The sequence below is a fragment of the Festucalex cinctus genome, chromosome 15 (assembly GCF_051991245.1).
Source record: "Festucalex cinctus isolate MCC-2025b chromosome 15, RoL_Fcin_1.0, whole genome shotgun sequence".
In the NCBI taxonomy this organism is placed as follows: Eukaryota; Metazoa; Chordata; class Actinopteri; order Syngnathiformes; family Syngnathidae; genus Festucalex; species Festucalex cinctus.
This window is the reverse complement of record NC_135425.1, coordinates 23,838,423-23,857,388: the sequence shown is the minus strand read 5'-3', so window position 1 is coordinate 23,857,388 and position 18,966 is coordinate 23,838,423. Positions and strand designations below refer to the sequence as shown.

Sequence of the window (18,966 nt, the reverse complement as noted above, 5' to 3'; positions counted from 1 at the left end):
AGTGTCATACCTTTCTTTGTTTTATGTTTTTTTTTGTGTGAAAAAAAGTCACCCTTGAGCATGTCACAAACATTTCAGTCAACGTTTGTTTAGTGCTCGCAATACTTCTCTACACCAGCAGGTCGCACTAGCTACATTCACCAGTTTGTCAGTGCAGTCTTTATTTTATTTTTTTTATTTATTTTTATTTTTTTACAAACTTGAGGCAGTCAGCTGGGAGAAGAGAAGAAAAAAAATTGTTGCTCCATAACATTAGCAATAGCTACACTCACCTCTTCTCATTGTCGTCATATTTACAAACCTGTAAGTCAGTCAGAAGAAGCTTGAAAGCAGCCTTCCGTGGGTGAAAAAAAACACGGTTATAACAGCCCAAATTCCGATCAATGATAGCAACCGCTAGTAGCTATGCTTGCCTCTTCTTTTGAGGCGTCGTTGTTTACGAACTCAAGTGAGTCGGCATAAGAGTGAAAGCTGGAAAAGAAAATTGTTTACGTCAACACAAGTTGCCATTTAATTGCCGCTACGTTAGCCACAGCTACGCTAACCTCTTCTTCAGTGTTGTCATTGTCAGCGAAAACATCTTTTCAAATGAGGAAAAAGTTGTTGTTTTTTACAACGCAAGACCCGCTAATACTTTCACATTAGCAACCGCTACGTTTGCCTCTTCCGTCATTGTTTACAAATGTGAGAAAGTCGGTTGAGAAGAGTGAAAACATCTTTTCAAATGAGAAAAACATATTTACGACAACTCAAGTTCTGCTGAAACTGTCGCTAGGTTAGCAACATCCACGCTTGCCTCTTGAGTGAGTGTGATCATCGTTTGCGAACTCCTGGGTGTCAGGGCAGAAAGAGTGAAAAACACAGAATTGTCCAGTTCCGAAAAAAATAAACCAAAACGCGGCTACGTTAGCAACCACGAGCTGCTGTCTGGAGATGCTGACATATTCAACAAAGACAACTCAAAGATATAAACTCTTCATACTCGAATGGCCTTTTTTACACTTAAATTTATACATATTTTTATTATTTTTTTATTAAATAATACAATAAATAATGGTGATGACAACAAGAGAGCAAACTTAACCATTTCATGCATACAGATGAGTTTTAATGCTTCAAAAGACATACAAAGGAGTGGATGGCCACAGTAAACTTTGATTTATTGACATTTTGAGAAAAAAAATGAGGAAACAAAAACTAACGGATCTACTTTTTTGTTTTTGTTTAGTTTTTTTGTCCGTACACAGGTTTGACAAACAGACAAAAAAAAAAATCTAAATAAATCAGAACAATGGCTGTTTCTGGCAAACTAACAAGGAATGGCTCCGGTTTTCAACTACAAAGCATATGGAGAAATTGTTCAAGTCACATATCTGTTTATTCATTTTCATTATTTTTAAAAATTAGGAAACAAGAACGGAAAAAAAAAAATGTGTGTGAAGAAATTCTGTGGTAAGATACTAGTGGTCATAAGCGTAAAAGAGTGCATAGGTTGAACAATTATTATTATTAAAATAAAAACCTGTTTCAGAAGAAGAAAAAGCACCATTCCCATTCGAAATGTCGACTTTAAAGCTCTCGTGTTTTTTTGTTTGTTTTTTTGTTGTTTTTTTTGGCATGGTTTTTCGTGATGAGCATCAACAACAACAACAAAAAAACGCTCTTTGGATTATTTCTTGTCACTCTGATTCATTCCCGAAATTCAAGCAGATGGCTGTGTTGAGAGGAAAAAAACTAAAAGTACAACATGCAGCAAAAAAGATCCACGAGGAAAAATACAAAGTGTAGCACCACAGAAGAGAAAAATAGCACCGAAGTTCTTCCGATATTCAGGTGACGTCATCTGATTTTTATTTCTTTTGGTTTGTTCGTTGCAAATCATTCAAGCATCTATTCTTTCCTTTTATTTCCATTCATACAAACAAGAATCCCATTTTTTTTTAGTCCCTCATTTGTTGTCTTTTTTTTTTTTAAAACATCGAATTTCCTCGTCGTTGTTGTCGATGATGATGATGTCATTGCCGTATCCGCCCAGTCGATTGAGTCACATGCACGTTTTGAAGCCAGTAGAGCAATAAAAAACAAACAAACACCAGGATCAATATACAGAATGTACTTACAAACATAGAAATTATTTATATATTTATATATATTAATAAAAAAAAAAAAGCGGGAAGGGGAAGGGACAATTATGCACAAACGAAGCTCCCAACAATAAAACGAAGAACGTGCGTGACAGGAAGGAGGAAGCGAAGGAGCCAAAACGGAGTCCAGGGCGGAAGATGACACGGGTGCAAACGGCACTGTGTGATCATCTACTTTCAAAACTTGCATGTGATGGAGAAGAAGGCACGCTGAGGTTTCAAGGTTATTTCCTCTCATCCTACAGAATTTTGCTTTATGGAAAAAAATATTTATTTATTTATTTATTTTTTACAAATAGAATTGTCCTAGAAACAAAATAAGTGTTGTTTGTTTTTCTTTAAATTTGCCTCCATATTTCGCTCAGTCTTTAGCCGACGAAGCAGACTGGTCCCACTTCGAAGCCGAACTTCTGCGTGGGGCCTCCAAAGTCGTTGAACATGATGTCCACAAATGGCACCTGCTCCACTTTGGGAGTGTTGATCTCCAGTACTGTCCTGTCGTAGCCCTTTTTCAGCTGCGGGAGACAAAAAGCTGACATGAATCAGGATGAAATGAGATTTGAGAGATTGGATGTATCTAAAACATCATCCTGTCTGATTATCCCCTGGTTTAGGGTGTGTTAAGAGTGATTTTCCACTGATCTGCTCAAAAAAACATTTAACCAATACGATCTTGCTACACACATACCGTTAATCAAGCTGAATTTCAACATTTGTTTCCCCATTGCAATGAAAGACGGCAAAGGCCCGGTTATCGGAATTCTCTGAAACTTCATCCTGAACGATAATCCTGTGGTGCGGGGTGTCTTCCCATGATCAGCTTGAAAACCGTTTGAGCTACTACGCTAGCCAAACCCTGTTGGTGCACTTGTTGGGTAGCTGTGGATTTTGAGGAGATTGGGTTACTTTATCAAAAGTCGGGTTAATTATTTTGACCGAGTAGATTGGGCTAAAAATTGGAATTTTTGGCGGACTGAAGAGCTGAATCTGGTCACCATTTTTGGAGTTTTTTGGTGGCAGCTGGATGGCTCATTGATTTTAGTCATAGCCATTATTCTGTGGTGTGGAGTAGGGATGGAACGGACTAGTTGAGGAGTTGACTTTATTACTGTGCATTGACGTTTAAAACTTGAAAGCAACTAATCGTTAACATTTTTCAGGATCTTCCAGTCGACCACTTTGCAAATAACTTTCGACTTGCCGTCATTTGATTTCATTGGTTTCTATGCCGGTCCATCAAAACACCTTTTTGTGAAACTGACTGTTGCAAAAATGTTGGTAATCGATTAATCAACTTCATCATCAAATTAGCATTGACTCCAAAAAACTCTACCCATTCAACCTGTATTGTAGGGTGTGTTAAAAGTGACTTTTCCTACACGTGCTGCAAAAATGTTTAAGGCCGACAATCGTATTTATAAACCGCTTCATTATTTACGATAGTAGTAAATCATGTTGAAACAGGGTACAGCTTTGACAAAATGGAACATTTTCCCCCCTCCCAATAAAAATCTAGAGGGCTGATAGCGTCTTCGTTGCTTACCGCACAGCCGTCCATCACGGCACGAATGTACGGGTTGTTGTCGTAAGACATCTCCTCATCGTTGGAGCCCAGGAAGCGAATGGCCTTGTCGTAGTTGTCTCCCTCCTGGTCGTGCCAGGCCACCGACTGGTGGCAGCTGTACGTCAGGTTCTGGCGGGCGGCGGCGCTCAGCAGGCGCATGAAAGTCATCTGCACCACGCCGATGGGGTTGCCTTCAGCGTCCACGTAGGAGAGCTGCAGTGGAAAGAAACAAATGCAGTTGTTTTTAGTCCAGTTTCAAATGCTAAAAAAAAAAAAGTTGGTGGGGAGGGAAAACCAGCGTGGTGATAGAAGCAAAGATGGTGAGTAAAAAACATTTCATGAAAGAATCAGAAGTATGACTTGTTTTTTTGTGTAATTATCATTATCGTAACAAAATTAGGTATGTTACGTTTCCAGCTACATTTGTATGACTTAATCGACTTCTACGACTCCAAACCATTACCATTTAGCACAAATCTTTTGCATGATTTTAATGATTGTTTGTAAGATGTTCTGATTCATCTAAACAAAAAACTTGCTGTATGAAAGTGGACATTACTGCCACCTACAAGAGTTTTATCGTAACGTTTAAAGCGTTATAAATCATTTTTGGCTAGTTTCCATGCACATTTGTTACTCCCTCCTACTGCAGAAGTTTTCAATTTATTACGACGAAAACTACGATCTTTAGAAGAAAGCGAAAGATGTCTTTTAACATAAGTATTTAATTCTGATTAAATGTTCAGCTAGTTTTGGGATATAAAATGTACCAGCATACATCATAAAAACTTTCTATGAGTCTTTACATTTTAGTGCAAATCCAAGTAGTGTTTTCGGTCATAGCTGGAAGATTAATGGCAGCAAGTCTGCATTAATTAGCTGCATTTTCTGATCTTTGTTGCCTTCATTGTTAACATGGTTGTTTGAATATTTTCCAAAGTTCTTAACATGTTTTTGAACAAACTGAATATAATAGCACTTGTATCGTGACAACTACTGACATGTTTTAGTAATTAGTTATGGATGTCTTCGTTCGTTTGTCAAAAATACGCCATTGTGTGTTGTTTAGAATTAACTAGTGAGGCGAAAACTTTTAAGCTAGTCACAAAAATTCTCAGTAGGTTTTTTTTTCCCCTACAATTTTGTACTGGTGTTGCAATAAAGTGAGCCCAGATCCCATTAGCATGAAGACTCTGATTTGTATACCAACCATGAGAAATCCATTAAGGTCCACATTGTGGCTTGGTCGTTCCCAACACACTTACTGGGCGCATGCGCAACGTCAGCCGTTGGAACAAAGCATCTTTTTGTCTCCATGTCTTCTCCATGCACTTTCATTCATTCATTCATTCGTTCACATGCATCTCCTGAGCCACAGTAGCCACACTAACATTGGAATTGATGACCAACTTAATGGTACACTGAACTTCATTCCACTAGCCACTCCAGTGGTTTGAATTGGTTGAGATATGAGGAAGGAGGAGGTACATATGTATGCGGGATCGTGGGAAACGTGAGAATTTATGGAGTATTTTTTCTTTCTGGTTTCCAAATTAAAGGTATTTTTAAGTTAAGGTATGCTAAGTTAATCAAATTTTGTTTGAAAATCAAATTCAACTTCTAACGTTGGCGTACCATTTAAACATTGAAGAGTGTCGACACTGTGGCCCAACGAGTTCAGATGGTCATGCTTCTTCCCATCACGCCCTGCTCAGCATGTGGATCCAGGGACATTACCTCTTCATTATCATCATCATCATCATCATCATCATTATAACAGCCTCAAGGGACTGAGTGTTCCGGAAACCCCTAGGTGGTTGGTGACTGAATGTCCTGACCCGCTGGACGCGGCATCTACACCCAAAGTCGAATTAGATATCGAAGAAGGTTGTAGAAATTGAGATTGTGTTCACTCTTGCTTGTAATGCCATTCAAAAACGGTGAAGCATCAAACTCGCGAACAGAGAGCTTGATTTACCTCTTCAGCTTAAAGACCAAAGATATGGACAGGAGCACTGTTGAAAAGCACACAACTGTTTAAACTCCCTCTAAACTGCACTACTTATTTAGCTCTTTCTGTAACACCCTAAGATGCCACAAGATGGCGCCGAATCCCTCGCTAATAGTAAAGTAGTAATTGGTGTCAAGGAAGTAGAGTATGCTGCAGAAGCTTTGAATGTCACACTGACATACCACAGCACAGTAGTTGGGAATCATTGAGCTAAATCCTAGAACCCTACTTCCTTGAACCCGAATCCTAGATCCAAGGACCCTAAATCTAACCTACCCTAACTGTAGATTGGTGAATAATTGCCCAGCCAACCCTCCCCAGCCCCCCACCCCCCTCCCCACCCTTCAATTAAGGTTCATCTGGACCAGAGTAGCAAACGTGAACACAATCTTCCAAGTGTAACCTGATAGACTTAGCATTGCAATTATTACAGCGATTCTTCTTGAGTCAATGGCGTCAGGAGATGCAGTCACTCTCTTGGAACTTAGGATGGCGGCAGGACAGGACGTTCCATCCGCCCTCCCCTCCGTTCGTCTGTCTGCCCTGTTTCTGCTGTTGGACTGAAAGAGCATGCGTCTCATGCCAAGTCATGCACCACCACTACCATCATAACAGTAAGCCAAGCCATGTGCCGCATAAACACACACTACTTCTAAAAATTTAGGGGTATTGGGCTTTCAGGTGAAATATCAGGATTAAGCTGTAATCCACTAAAACCTTAACATATAAATTAAAATTCACTTGGATAGGTTGTTGTGCAATTTAGGTTCATACTGAAATTTCACCCAAAAACTAGATATCCCTTAAATTTTTAGAGTAATGTACTGTACTTTAGGTGAAGTACCATAACCATGCACGGCCTGGGGGCCCATACTATCCCAGCCTGGGCCGCAGGTGGGGGGCCACTTACCAGGGAACCTCTCTTGTAGTGACTATACCATGTGCCTGGCGAGTCTTTGGGCCATTTTGCCATTTTGCTCTGTAAAAACCATATAACAGGCATTCAGGGAAAGGGAGTCGGGAAAAGCCAGCTTACCAGTTTACCACGTTTGAATTCACTGAACCAGGAGCCGGGGTTCTCCTTTAACCAAGAGGTGAGTCTAGCCTGGGGGGGGCACGGATCAACAGGAAGGAAAAATCGTTAGTGTTGCCCATGAGCGAGAGATGATTAGTTCACGCCTTTCTCGTTCATGCTTTTCCTCAGGGGGCTAGAGGAGTGAGGGTAGCTGTCCACACCTGCCAGAATGCACCAGAGAGCCGCTTTGGCCAAAACAAACTGCAGCTGGCAGCTAATTGCTGCTGTAAAAATTGCGGCATACATGGAGATGAACGAAGACAAAACGGCCTGCTGGGGGCTTTGCTGTGTTGCTATTTAAAGACCAGCAGACCTCAGCTCTTTGACATTGATGAAGCTGTGTTTGGCTCTGTATTAAAAATGTCATCACAGGCATAATAACGCTAATGAGTGATGCGTCGGGAAGTTAACCATTGTATACAACGTGGATTGGGAGAGTACCCATAAAATGAAAATGTAAAGTCTTTAAAGAAATGGTTACACAAGCAATGACTGATGGATGAATGGAAGCAGCACCACTCAAAAAAGTAGAAGAAAAGAACCTTGATGTTATCCAGCGTGACAAGAAAAGACAGAATAAAAAATTGAATACATCAGGGGGTCGGTGAAGGTAACCCAAGCTTCAAAGAAAGTACAAGACTGAGGTGGTTTGGACATGTAATGAGGAGAACTAAAGGACAGCATGTCAGAAGAGATCTGATGCAAAATGGAAGTTAGAAAATAAAATAAGGAAGACCACGAAACCGATGGAGACACAGTACCGAGTCAGATCTGAGGATCAGAAGTGGGGGGGAAAAAGGAAAGCTATTTCCAGGAACATTTTGGAGAAGGCTCATAGAAAATGATTCCCCTCAAATGGGGAAAAGCCGAACCCAAAAAGAAGAACAAATGGCTAAATTAAATCATGACAACAACTGAAAATTTACACCTTGCCTGGATGTGTATTTTTAGATGAGGAATTGGCAAACTCGAGAAGCAACACATCATTTTTGGAGCTGACAACATCAAACAATTCTTGAATGCCATGAATTGAAGATGTCTAGCTTCTCCTGTTGTGTCATCATCATTCCTCCATGATGCCTGATTGAACCCCAAGATCTCAATCAAGATCTCAACCTCAGCTGAATTTACCTCTCTCTATTCACGTCTTTTCAAGTCATGTCGACTTCCGCAGAGCTTAAAAGAATGAGTCGAAAGTACACGGCTGTATGGTGTAGAAATAGTCATCAGAAATATACTCAACTGAAGTACAGATGCCAGAATAATCTACTTACGTACATTAACAAAACAATTGTATTACCCAAGCCCCCCGTCCCCCACCCCCACTGGACAGGAAATGCTCGACTAATAACGCAAAGCTTTGACAGCGCGGGATTTCTTTTCTTCTTCTCCACCTCAGCTTCATTATTCCCGGCTTAAGCAAACTCATGCCGCTCCTGTGGGTTTGGGGCTGGTTTGGCGAGAGGCCTCATTAAAATGGCCGCCACGCTGCACTCCCACCCGACAGACTGATCGCATCGCTGCTCTCGTCTTTACGTAATAAAACTAAAACTGGTTAAATTGTCTCTGTCTCGATGCCGGCTGTTTGGAAATGAATAAAGGCAAGGGGATGTACAAGGGAGGGGAGCCTGTTAGAATAGTAACATCACCCCTTCCCACATGCCCCCTCCACACAGATGGTCCCTGTTTTCTATTGGAGGCTCGTAACATGGGTATCAGAGTGGAAATAACACAATTTAATGTCAAAATCAGTGCTCTGATTATGATGATGCGTTAAGTCATATGGTGGCTAACATGGGAGTCATGTTACCCGCTCTGCTGAAGCCAAGGCTAAAAATAGCAGCGCCCCTACTCACCCCTTCAGACTTCTTTTCAGGGAAGATGCAGCTCTCGCCACCGGCTGTGAAGTTACAGTAAACCTTGAAGGAATCCCGTGAGCAGCCCTGGTTGGGATCAATCCAGTACTCTCCTGTGCAGTCATAAGACACATCGGTTTCATTTTACTATTGAGGAATATATTCAGCATTCCCTCACTTTATCATGGTTCACCTACCACAGTCACACTATATCATAGACTATAAGTATAGACTTGTCTGGCAAGGAAATCCCCGTAATGTTAGGGGTAATCTAGCGAGCCGAGTCGCAACAATAGCTGCAATGTTGCCTGTATAAAGGGGCATAGCCAACTGACTGACATAAGGAACATGGACAAATTCTCTTAATGTGGCCATCTGGAAATAAGTTTTGGCTAACTGTTTGGGCATTACGGTGCAGTGGATACCAACCGTCAGGGAAGTCCGGGTGACACAGCTGCAGGTCTTTGCAGGTGCGGGCAGGGTTGGCCTGTGTGCCCAATGGGTGCTTCATCTGCTCGATCTCCAGTTTGAGTGAATTCAGCGAGCCGAAGATCTCCTCCATGCCATCGTCATAATCCTTGTAGTTGGCATCCGCTGCTTCGTCATCCATCATCTGGCTAGCGTCAATGTTTCGGCGTGAGCGGCCCTTGGTGGGGGCCTGGAGGGGCAGTGGGTGGATGACGTCGCCAGGGGGGCCCTGTTTCGAGATGGGAAAGATTTGTCGATAAATGTTTAAGCTTTATTATTATTATTATTATTATTATTATTATTATTATTTATTCAGTAAAGTACTTTTACAAATGCATTTACCATTGGAGCATCATATATTCGCAGTTAATCTTTCAGAACTCTTTGTAAACATAATTGAACTTTGCTAAATATTCTTGAGGTCAAGTTTGGTGGAAAAAGTTTGTGTGTGGTGAGTTAGCTCATCAGAATCATTCACATCTACCTGGTGAAGAAATGCTGCCTTACCGGAGGGCCTGGAATTCCTTGTAAACCAGTCTCTCCCTTCGGTCCAGTTTGACCCTATAAAGGACCAATCATAGGAAGCCTCAATTTTTGTGATTTTAAAAGTAATTTGACTGCTCTTATTCATCTAACAACTTACAGATGAGCCTTTAGCACCTTTAGGACCGGGAGGACCCTGACAACACAAAGTTGATAATGTCATCATGATTTCATCAAACAAGACTAAGTAACATGTGACTGGCAGAGTCTTACGGGTAATCCAGGTGGACCAAGCGGACCAAGAGGACCAGAAGGACCAGCAATACCCTAAAGAAAGGCAGAATATAGTGGAATTACTGCAGTTCTTTGATTGTTTGTGGCAGGGTTCTGGAATGTGAATAGTGGTATAATGGTCATAGATTAATAGGTTAAAATCTCGCAGTAATCCCTTAACTTCACCTATAGGCTAAAACCAAAGATTGCAAATACAAGCAGCAGTAACGAGCTAGCGATCATCTTGGGAGGGACTAAGTATTTCAGATGCTTCCCTGGTGAAGTGTTCTTGGCCAATCCAGACCCTGAAGAAGATCTAGCACATGTTAAATGGACATCTCACAGCTGGCCTGGTAATGTCTCGGTATTCCCCGATGGAGTTGGATGAAGTGACCTCAGAAAGGGAAGTCAACAGTAGGTCAGTGCTTGCCTACTTAGACTGCTCCTTCGGCCAGGAAAGTGGATGGTTGGATGTACACTACATGGGGAAAAGGACGGACCCCTGACGCAAATAGTTTTAAGCCTAACAACTAATAAACAACAAACTATCATCCCCAATCATTCATCTTACAAGACTAGCCTTAAAAATGAATGGCTTGCAACTACAATTTCACTGAAGTTTATGAATGACAAGTAAAGACGTAACCCTTTCCAGGACCAGCTTCCTTGACAATCAATTGGTTTTCCCTCCCGCCCTTTGATGACGACCTTTTGTTCACTCACATTGTCTCCTTTGGGACCAGTAGTTCCTGCTGGACCAGGAAGACCTCTATCGCCCTTTTCTCCCTGCTCGCCTGGTGGTCCAATAAGACCGATGAGACCCGGGTGGCCCTGAGGAGAGAGCACAGAGCTAGTCAATAACACGCTAGCACAGACATTAGCACCATCATATATCTAACTGCCAGCCGGTGCTCTAATGGTTTGATGGCTGCGGGCAAACAACACAGCTGATCAATCGTTTAGGAAATGAGTCCATTAGTCTTTGTTGTTACAATTTATAGCCTCACCTTCTCTCCTTTGATACCAGAGTCTCCTTTCAAACCAGGTAAGCCTGGAGGACCCTGTGATTTTGGAGGAAGTAACAGTGATAAGTATTCGGGTCACAAACCTACCAAGACAGATCAAAGTTAAACTCACCATTGGCCCAGGTGGTCCGTCTGGACCAGGAGCACCAGGTAGACCTTGTTCCCCCTGGGCACAAATAACAAGCGGTGATGTTGGGATCACGAGAAAACATGATTAAGTTTTTACACTATTAAAACTTACAACGGGTCCAGGAATTCCCCTGAGGCCTTCAGAACCAGGTTTGCCAGGCGATCCTTGAGGTCCAACAGGACCGGTCTTTCCTTGAGGACCTTCCAAGCCGGCCTCTCCCTTTTGGCACGGACAGAAATCGCATACAAAAATTTGTTTAACTGCAGCTTGTGCTACTCAATGTTAAAGTTGACCATCAGTCATCAGATTTCTTCAGTGTACGGCGGCCTTGACTAAATTCAAGGGGAGCTGTCATTCATGAGCTGCCTTTCTTCATTCTCCACACGTTTGTTGGTAGTTTTTTTTAATGTAATTATAAATTTTGAACTTTTGCTTTATCTGTTACCTTGGCTCCTTTCTCCCCTTGTCTTCCCTCAGGTCCCGTCACGCCGGGTGGTCCCTGTTTGGGAAAACCTGGCATGATTAGGCTATTGTTTTGGAATGTGACAGCAGGTAGAACAATGGCACGAGAGGAGTGTACTCACTCTCTTTCCTGGTGGTCCAGAGGGACCAGACTCTCCAGTGGGTCCAGGGGAACCCTAGTTCGAAATATTATAGAATAAAACATCTGAAGTACAAAAGAATGTCAGTATGATTTTTAAACAAGCATGTCACACTCACAGCCTGACCGGCCTCGCCATCATCTCCTTTGTCACCAGCTGGGCCGTCTAAGCCCTGCACAAGACAACCAGAACCCAGCCTTTTAGTTAAGTAGCCCACATTAAGTACAGAGTTTGCTCATCACATTTTAGATGTTGTACGTACAGCTGGACCGGGCTCTCCAGGGGGGCCTGGATCACCAGGGAAGCCGCTTGGACCCTGAAAGTCAACACAGTGGCCTTTAAGCACATTTCAATATAAACCGCGATGATATGAATCCAGAAGGGAACTTACAGGGCTGCCTTTGGGACCGTCATCTCCAGGGGGACCCTTGGGTCCAGGTGGTCCAGCAGCACCAGCCGGCCCAGCCTCTCCCTTCTCTCCTCGCTCTCCTCTTGGCCCCTAGAATCATACAAGCACAAATAAATATTCAGTGTAACATAAGTGGATGAAAAGGACGCGGCGATGCGGATTTTCACTGACAACATTTATGTTCCTGGTTTGAATATCAGTGGCAAAGTTACTCACCGGTGGACCACCATCTCCCTGTAAACCTGGCTCTCCGGTCTCACCAGCATCTCCCTGGAGAGAGAGTAAGGATGGGTGAGAGACATTTGAGATTTGTCCACGATAGCATAGCAAGTATAGCAAAAAAAAAAAAAAAAGTGTTTTTCTGAAGAGGTTTAATAGTGCCAATCCTTGTGGTACAACCCGCTTGTACACCGTGCAATGAAGCCTGTCTCCATTTTTGTGAATGAAGACCCCATCTTGTGGCTTTACATCCCCTCTGGGCCTGACTGCATCTCATCTGCTGACAACAGCCCAAGTGCCAGCATGACTGACAGCTACTCAGCACCCTTATTATGCTGATGTTCCGCCTCGTAAAAGTGCCATTTCGGCGGAAGTGTCATTAGCCCAAAGAGAGATGTGAGAGCATGGAGTTGCCATTTCGCAAGGGATAAGATTGAGCTATCAGAGGCTTGTAAGAGGCATTTTTCAAGCAAAGTCAACCGCTTTAAAAGTTGACTTTTTAGGGTATCGCAACTGTAAAATCCTCCAACAATGGGTGTCTGACCGTGACCTGGAAAATTCTCCATCACTGGAAGAAGTAACAAAGCCCTTTCAGACTTTGAGGGGAACATTATTGTTTTCATAATCATCATTTATAACTCTTCAATTTGTTTTGCTGCTTCTCTAGTATCACAGTCACTGCCTGACATCATCGTCCGTACATTTGAGGGGGTTTACCGTCAACTGACTTATGGCATTAATGAACGCATTTGTCACCCGACAGATGCGAGTTGTTTGTTGTACTGACAGAGTGGCCATGCAAACTGTTTACACACAACAAAGTCTCCTCTTAAATCAAGTAAACTCGAGCGACGTGGCGCTCGCTTGTTTACAATTCTCACCCTCCGTCTGGGGAATGAAAGAAGGATGGAGAAGTGAAAATGTCATTTGCCACAATCCATCTCGGCAAATGGAGCGGAATTGCGGGACGGCCAGTCGCAACAAGGCACAAACTTGTCAGGTTCCCAGGAGAGGAAACTGCTCTCAGAGATGTGCAAGAAGTGCAAACACGCCGAAGGAATAAAAGTGTGGGAGGCCCAGTAAACAAAGAACAATAAAATAAAGACTTACTTTCTCGCCAACAGCACCAGGGTTGCCAATACCACCAGGAGGTCCCTGAGGTCCGTCGGCACCAGGGGCTCCAGAGGGGCCTCTTGGTCCAGGCGGGCCGGGTGGACCCTTAAAAAAAATGTTGAAACAATGTGAAAAATCTTAATTCTAATTACAGTAAATCACGACTGAATGATGGCTCGTTGTTCACACCCCTGTTGTACTGAGATCTACTAAGAGATGCCGTGCAATTATACAGAGAAGGTCCCAACTGGAACTGATCTCCACAATTGTCATTGTTTCCACAGAGCAGAGATCATATATACTCGTAAGTAATATTGTGCGTGTTAAAGTAGCAGTTGTTTGAAGGTTTATAATTACTGTAACCTCTATGCTAATTTTATTATTTATCTATGGGGGGTTCACATTATATGTTAGCATTCAACTAGTGGCGTTTTTCCTTCAGTGTGGGTGTTTCAATTCACAGATGTTCACCTGTCGATGGAGGGCGCAGAATGTATATTGCTCAGAATAAACGGGACTACACCATATAGCATATTTATGTCTTGTATAGCGCTTACCATCTGACCAACATCTCCTGTTTCTCCTTTTTCGCCAGGTGGACCGGGCAAGCCCTTTGAAAAATAAGAGATGCATCAATCAATCATAATGTCGCGGGGAAAATGTCCTAACAGTTTCAAACTTTTGCTTACCTGCAGCCCGACTGGGCCCGGGGGTCCGGGAAAGCCTCTGGATCCTTCGTCTCCCTTCTGGCCAAACAGACCCTGCTGACCTCTGGGACCAGGCTCGCCATCTGCTCCCTGCACACCCGAAGCAGGTAAACAGGTCAATTGCCAATTTGACACAGACTGGTACACGAAAATTAAGTCACTCACAGCAGGACCAGGAGCTCCGACGGGTCCTTGGGGTCCGGTGGGGCCGGGTGGACCCTGTTGATTTTAATTGACGTGTTAATTGATGATAATTGAAGATTAAATATAAGGGTGAAGCTCAGAGTAACTCACATGTTCTCCTTTGTCACCTTTGCTTCCTTTCTGGCCGGGTTCTCCAAGTTCTCCCTGAAGAACAAAGCCGTCACAAGTATTGCAAATGTAAAGTTGACAGAAAGGTTTCAGGCAAAAACACAGGTGAAATAAATGCAGAGACAAAAACCATTAGAGACTACTTCAGTTTGTAAGAGAAACTGACAGACATATCCCACCTTGTCTCCGTCCTCTCCAGGTGGTCCAGGGGGTCCCCCGGGTCCTGGTAGACCCACTGGTCCCTGAATACCATCTCTTCCGGCTGGGCCTTGAGGTCCTTTCTCTCCCTAAAAATAATTTTAGACACGGCATCAGGACTCATTATTCAAAATAATGGCCTGAGTTCAAACTGGTAATTTTCCATGTTTGGTGGTGGTAACAAGGCACTTTCATATTGCTTATAAAAGTTGAGTTATTTTCCACCAACACGGAATTTCGGGGACGTCAACGTAGTAGATTTCTGCATTTGGGGGTAGGAAACACCTTTCCCATTTCCCGTAAAAGCCGGCTTCAGAACTCATTTCATTTCTGGGACTGAAGACTTTCTTACCGGTCCGCCTTTTTCTCCTGCGGGGCCTGGGGGTCCCTGGGGGCCAGGGCGTCCAGGCAGGCCTGTGGGTCCGGCGGAGCCAGCGGGACCACGTTCGCCAGGAGAACCCTGCAGCACAAAGTATCGATGTTAAGTTCCGTTGTTTCCTCTTTATCCAAGGAAAGAAAATGTTCAAAACATGGTACTATACAAAAAGAATCAGGACGTTATTTAATCGCATTAAAACAAAATATCAACAGTCATTTACGTTCAAGGATGTAGAGGTACTTACAGCTGGGCCAGGTGGGCCATGAGGACCCTCGTTGCCTTTCAGACCGTGAGCCCCCTGCGAACATAAGTGGAGGTTTCACAACACAGTTCTTTAGCTTTTGCCTTCAAAATCTTTGTTTCTGGCTCTATATCAAAGTATGAGCAGATTACACAACGAGTGGGACCTTGTATGCGGAGTTCCGAACAAACAAGGCAGGATCACATCGGCGTTCTTCTCAAGCCCACACAAGGTCTCGCCGGGCTTTTGATAGCCCACGGACGTTACGCAATGACAACGCAGAGAGAAGATAATACTGACCACAGGGCCGGGCAGTCCTCTCTCTCCGGGGAAGCCGCGCGGGCCAGGTGGGCCGTCCTTACCGGCGGGGCCAGAGGGTCCTGGGTCGCCCTGCGGGGGAAGACAACACAATGCCATGATGCCATTCAGGGAAGCTCAAAAGTATCGGTAGTGTGCGGAAACAAGCGTTAAATTGTATAGGCACATTTGCAATCATGCAACCCACTCAGATCATAAAGAGTCCTGATTCTTGCATTCAATTAGCATTTTTGCCCCCTAAATTAGATTAAAATGTATTTTTTTCAAAATTCATTTCTCATTTAATAAATGGTTAACTAATGTATTCATTCTAAACAATTTTAAACAATAAACAATTTTATATCTGCATTTTTTAAATATATATATTTTATTTTTTTTTTTTAATCCTTGGTTGTTTTAGTGTAAATAATAAATTTTTAAATTAGTAAAATAACTATTTCATTAAGTGGATAGTTGAATTTATTGTAAATAATAAATGTAAAAAATAATTCAAACTTTTAAAACTGAATCAAATAATCGATTAATCAATTACAAATTAATTATACGGAAAAAATAAATGAGAAGGACTATTTAATTGCTAAAATATTGTTTTTACATTTTTATACCGGATTTTTATTATAATGTTGTGGGATAAAGTCACGTCCATTGAGGACTCACCTTAGCACCTTCCTTCCCGGCAGCTCCAGGAAGACCCTGCTCACCAGGTGGACCTGGGGGTCCTGGGTGGCCACGATCTCCCATTGGGCCAGTCTCGCCTGTTGGTCCCTACAAAATCACAAGAAATATTACATTTTCACAATAACTATTAGCGTTAGAATATTACTTAAATATGCCCGGGTTTTTTAATGGCTCTGGAACAGATTTTTTCTTGATTTCTGATTCACAATCCCAACAAATGGGATTCATTTCGAGCTTAACTCATTTGCTCCCAAAAACGTATAAATACGTTCTATTTTAAATGTTTTAAGTGTCCCAAAGACACATTTGTACGTTTTTTTTAAATGTTTCTTTATGCTCCAGAATACAGCAGCCTCTCTACTGCAGAGAACGGTTGAAGCAATGGTAGTTATTACAAAAACGGCCAGCATGTGGCAGCAGAGTATAAGAGATCAACCAGGGCCATTTTGCAACAAGCTCTTTTTGACAGTGTTTTCACCAGGAATGTGAATAATGATGAAACTTAGCTATATTCTAATGCGAATTGCTGCAAAACGGAAACGGATAGAAACATACTTTTTTTTTCCCTGATGAAAGAAGAGACTATAATCTTTCTTTTGGTATGTTCCATGTTTTTATAGCAATAGAACACAATATTCTGTGGGCCTTGCAAAATCAATCAAAATCCAGAAAAACATCCGACAGCGAAGGGGGTTGCTTCAGTGAAAATGGCTAGCAGTGAATGATTTAAGGGTTCCATTGTGTAAGAGCAAGTACTCACCTGAGGTCCGACTACACCTGGAGGACCAGGAGGGCCGGTCTTTCCTTGGAATCCCTGCGTGTTGCAGGAGAAGAAGAAGAGTTGTCATGTGTCTTTTCCGATAAAGTGACAAAATCATTTTTTAGACAACCACTCACAGTCTCTCCTCTCTGTCCAGGGTGTCCAGGAAGTCCGTCTTTCCCGGCAGGCCCCTGAGGAACCACACAAAGTCACACTTTACACAACAGGAAGTGGATGGATTGAGGGTGGAAAATGAAGGGCGGTGAGTACTTACAGGTGGGCCCTTTGGTCCTGGGAATCCTGTTGGTCCTTGAGGTCCAGGCAGACCCTGACACAATAACAACAACAACATATTAATGAAATTATTTGAATTATTAATTTAAGATCTCAGTAAGCCACCTACCCTCTCACCGGGAGGTCCTGGTGGTCCGTCGGTCCCTGAGTTGCCCTGCGGAAAAGAAACTCGAGTTGAAATTTCGATTTATAGATATAATAAAAATGATTATAAATGAGTATAATAAAATAAGTCCATTCAAGCAAGCATAGATTTGACATTTAAAGTAAAAGTTTGACGCACTTTTGGTCCAGCTTTTCCCGTGGGTCCTCTGGGTCCTCTCTCACCTCGAGGGCCCTGCGGAAAACAAGGAATGGAGACTTATCACGACAAGACCCTCAGATCCCCACCAGGATTCATTTTCGTGGACTGAGGTGCCAAGATGGCCATCTGTTAGTGTCACGACTCTGCTGACTTAGACACTCACCGTCGGTCCTCGCTGGCCACGTGGTCCCGGCTTTCCCGCCGTTCCCTGCGGACATAAAAGAGAGTGAGTGAAATTCTTTCCCCCCCATCATTTCTATCTGAGACATTTAGGATGTTGAAAAGGAAAAATAACAAATTCTTTGTAATCATTTTGTATGCATTTTTATGCATTTTATACATATGCAATTTTATACATATGCAATTTTATGCATTATGCTAAGCTGTGCTATGCTATGTTGCTTTGCTATGCTACAATATTTTGTTATGCTACTATGCTATGTTTTGCTATAAGATGATGTTTTTTATGTTGTTATGCTAGCCTACATTATGTTATGCGATGCTGTTTCGCTAGAGTGTGCCATGCTATGTTATGTTGATTATGTGACGGTGTTATCTTATGCTACTCAACGTTCAGTTGGGTTGACTCCGCGATTTCAAGCAATGCTATGTTGTCATGTCATGCTATCCTATGTAATGCTCCGTTATGTTATGCTACTTAAGGTTGTGCTATTGTATGTTATGTTATATTACTGTATAAGCCACTTGGTTATGTTGCACTGTCATACTACACCATGCTGTATATTTGTTATATTTGTATTTGTATATCCTACACTATGTAATGCCATAGTCGCACTTACCCGAGTTCCTTTCTCTCCGTTTGCACCAGAGAAGCCTTGGAAACCTTGAGATCCCTATAAGGAAAACAAGAATTGTGTATTTACTCTCACTTAAAAAAAATATATATATATTTTTTTTTTATCAAAAGTGTAAAAAATTAACTTTTTTCTTTTTCTATCCGAAGCTATTAAATGCACAGTGAGCGACCTTAAGGGACAAATTTAGCCAATCTGAAATGGAAAGAAAATCATTCCTAGAAAAGACACGGTAAGTTTATTTTTTGGTAACTTGGTGCAAAGGTCTTATTCTTATATTAAATTAGCAATGCCAATCTGACCATACACAAAACTAGAATGTACCTCTGCCAAGGCCTAACTATGAACAAAAACAGGTAGATTGCTTGCTTAAGAAAAAAATAAATAAAAAAATAATGCATTTTTTTTTCCTACTGTTTTACTTGAATAGAAAGTCAGCAGAATTGCCTCCAAAGTGACATTTGTCCTAAAAATGAAGAACTATTCATATGTGCAAAGTGCTGCCAATTGTACCTTTGGTCCTTGTCTTCCAGGGTATCCGGGCAAGCCAGGCACTCCGAGTTTACCCTGTGAGATGATATACCCGTA

General features: G+C 42.2%; 2 protein-coding genes across 15 annotated transcripts in view; one reads left to right on the top strand and one right to left on the bottom strand.

Annotated features, from left to right (window-relative positions):
* The window catches only part of LOC144002782 (uncharacterized), a 98,683-nt gene that overhangs the window by 73,446 nt on the left and 6,271 nt on the right, over nt 1-18,966 (top strand). For 4 of the 11 annotated variants that reach the window (XM_077498331.1, XM_077498320.1, XM_077498321.1 and 1 more), the window contains 3 exons: nt 14,068-14,186; nt 17,123-18,610; nt 18,912-18,947. The gene's annotated coding sequence lies outside the window, so the exon portion shown is untranslated. Of the gene's footprint in view, nt 1-6,152; nt 6,334-14,067; nt 14,187-17,122; nt 18,611-18,911; nt 18,948-18,966 lie in introns of all 11 variants that reach the window. The other 7 variants (XM_077498327.1, XM_077498326.1, XM_077498325.1 and 4 more) reach the window with 5 other exon arrangements.
* The window catches only part of col5a1 (procollagen, type V, alpha 1), a 67,490-nt gene continuing 49,610 nt past the window's right edge, over nt 1,087-18,966 (bottom strand). The window contains exons 32-67 of one of the 4 annotated variants that reach the window (XM_077498261.1): nt 18,892-18,945; nt 18,364-18,417; nt 17,727-17,771; nt 17,543-17,596; nt 17,369-17,413; nt 17,240-17,293; nt 17,103-17,156; nt 16,966-17,019; nt 16,185-16,292; nt 15,510-15,599; nt 15,213-15,266; nt 14,942-15,049; nt 14,571-14,678; nt 14,374-14,427; nt 14,245-14,298; nt 14,062-14,169; nt 13,930-13,983; nt 13,370-13,477; nt 12,257-12,310; nt 12,023-12,130; nt 11,894-11,947; nt 11,750-11,803; nt 11,614-11,667; nt 11,475-11,528; nt 11,141-11,248; nt 11,012-11,065; nt 10,882-10,935; nt 10,598-10,705; nt 9,875-9,928; nt 9,762-9,797; nt 9,626-9,679; nt 9,080-9,347; nt 8,651-8,763; nt 6,756-6,824; nt 3,688-3,921; nt 1,087-2,659 (exon numbers count right to left, since the gene is read on the bottom strand). In XM_077498261.1, the coding sequence (XP_077354387.1) occupies nt 2,513-2,659; nt 3,688-3,921; nt 6,756-6,824; nt 8,651-8,763; nt 9,080-9,347; nt 9,626-9,679; nt 9,762-9,797; nt 9,875-9,928; nt 10,598-10,705; nt 10,882-10,935; nt 11,012-11,065; nt 11,141-11,248; nt 11,475-11,528; nt 11,614-11,667; nt 11,750-11,803; nt 11,894-11,947; nt 12,023-12,130; nt 12,257-12,310; nt 13,370-13,477; nt 13,930-13,983; nt 14,062-14,169; nt 14,245-14,298; nt 14,374-14,427; nt 14,571-14,678; nt 14,942-15,049; nt 15,213-15,266; nt 15,510-15,599; nt 16,185-16,292; nt 16,966-17,019; nt 17,103-17,156; nt 17,240-17,293; nt 17,369-17,413; nt 17,543-17,596; nt 17,727-17,771; nt 18,364-18,417; nt 18,892-18,945 (2,937 nt within the window). In that variant the 3' untranslated portion in view covers nt 1,087-2,512. Of the gene's footprint in view, nt 2,660-3,687; nt 3,922-6,629; nt 6,825-8,650; nt 8,764-9,079; nt 9,348-9,625; nt 9,680-9,761; nt 9,798-9,874; nt 9,929-10,597; nt 10,706-10,881; nt 10,936-11,011; nt 11,066-11,140; nt 11,249-11,474; nt 11,529-11,613; nt 11,668-11,749; nt 11,804-11,893; nt 11,948-12,022; nt 12,131-12,256; nt 12,311-13,369; nt 13,478-13,929; nt 13,984-14,061; nt 14,170-14,244; nt 14,299-14,373; nt 14,428-14,570; nt 14,679-14,941; nt 15,050-15,212; nt 15,267-15,509; nt 15,600-16,184; nt 16,293-16,965; nt 17,020-17,102; nt 17,157-17,239; nt 17,294-17,368; nt 17,414-17,542; nt 17,597-17,726; nt 17,772-18,363; nt 18,418-18,891; nt 18,946-18,966 lie in introns of those variants that run through there. The other 3 variants (XM_077498262.1, XM_077498263.1, XR_013278808.1) reach the window with 3 other exon arrangements.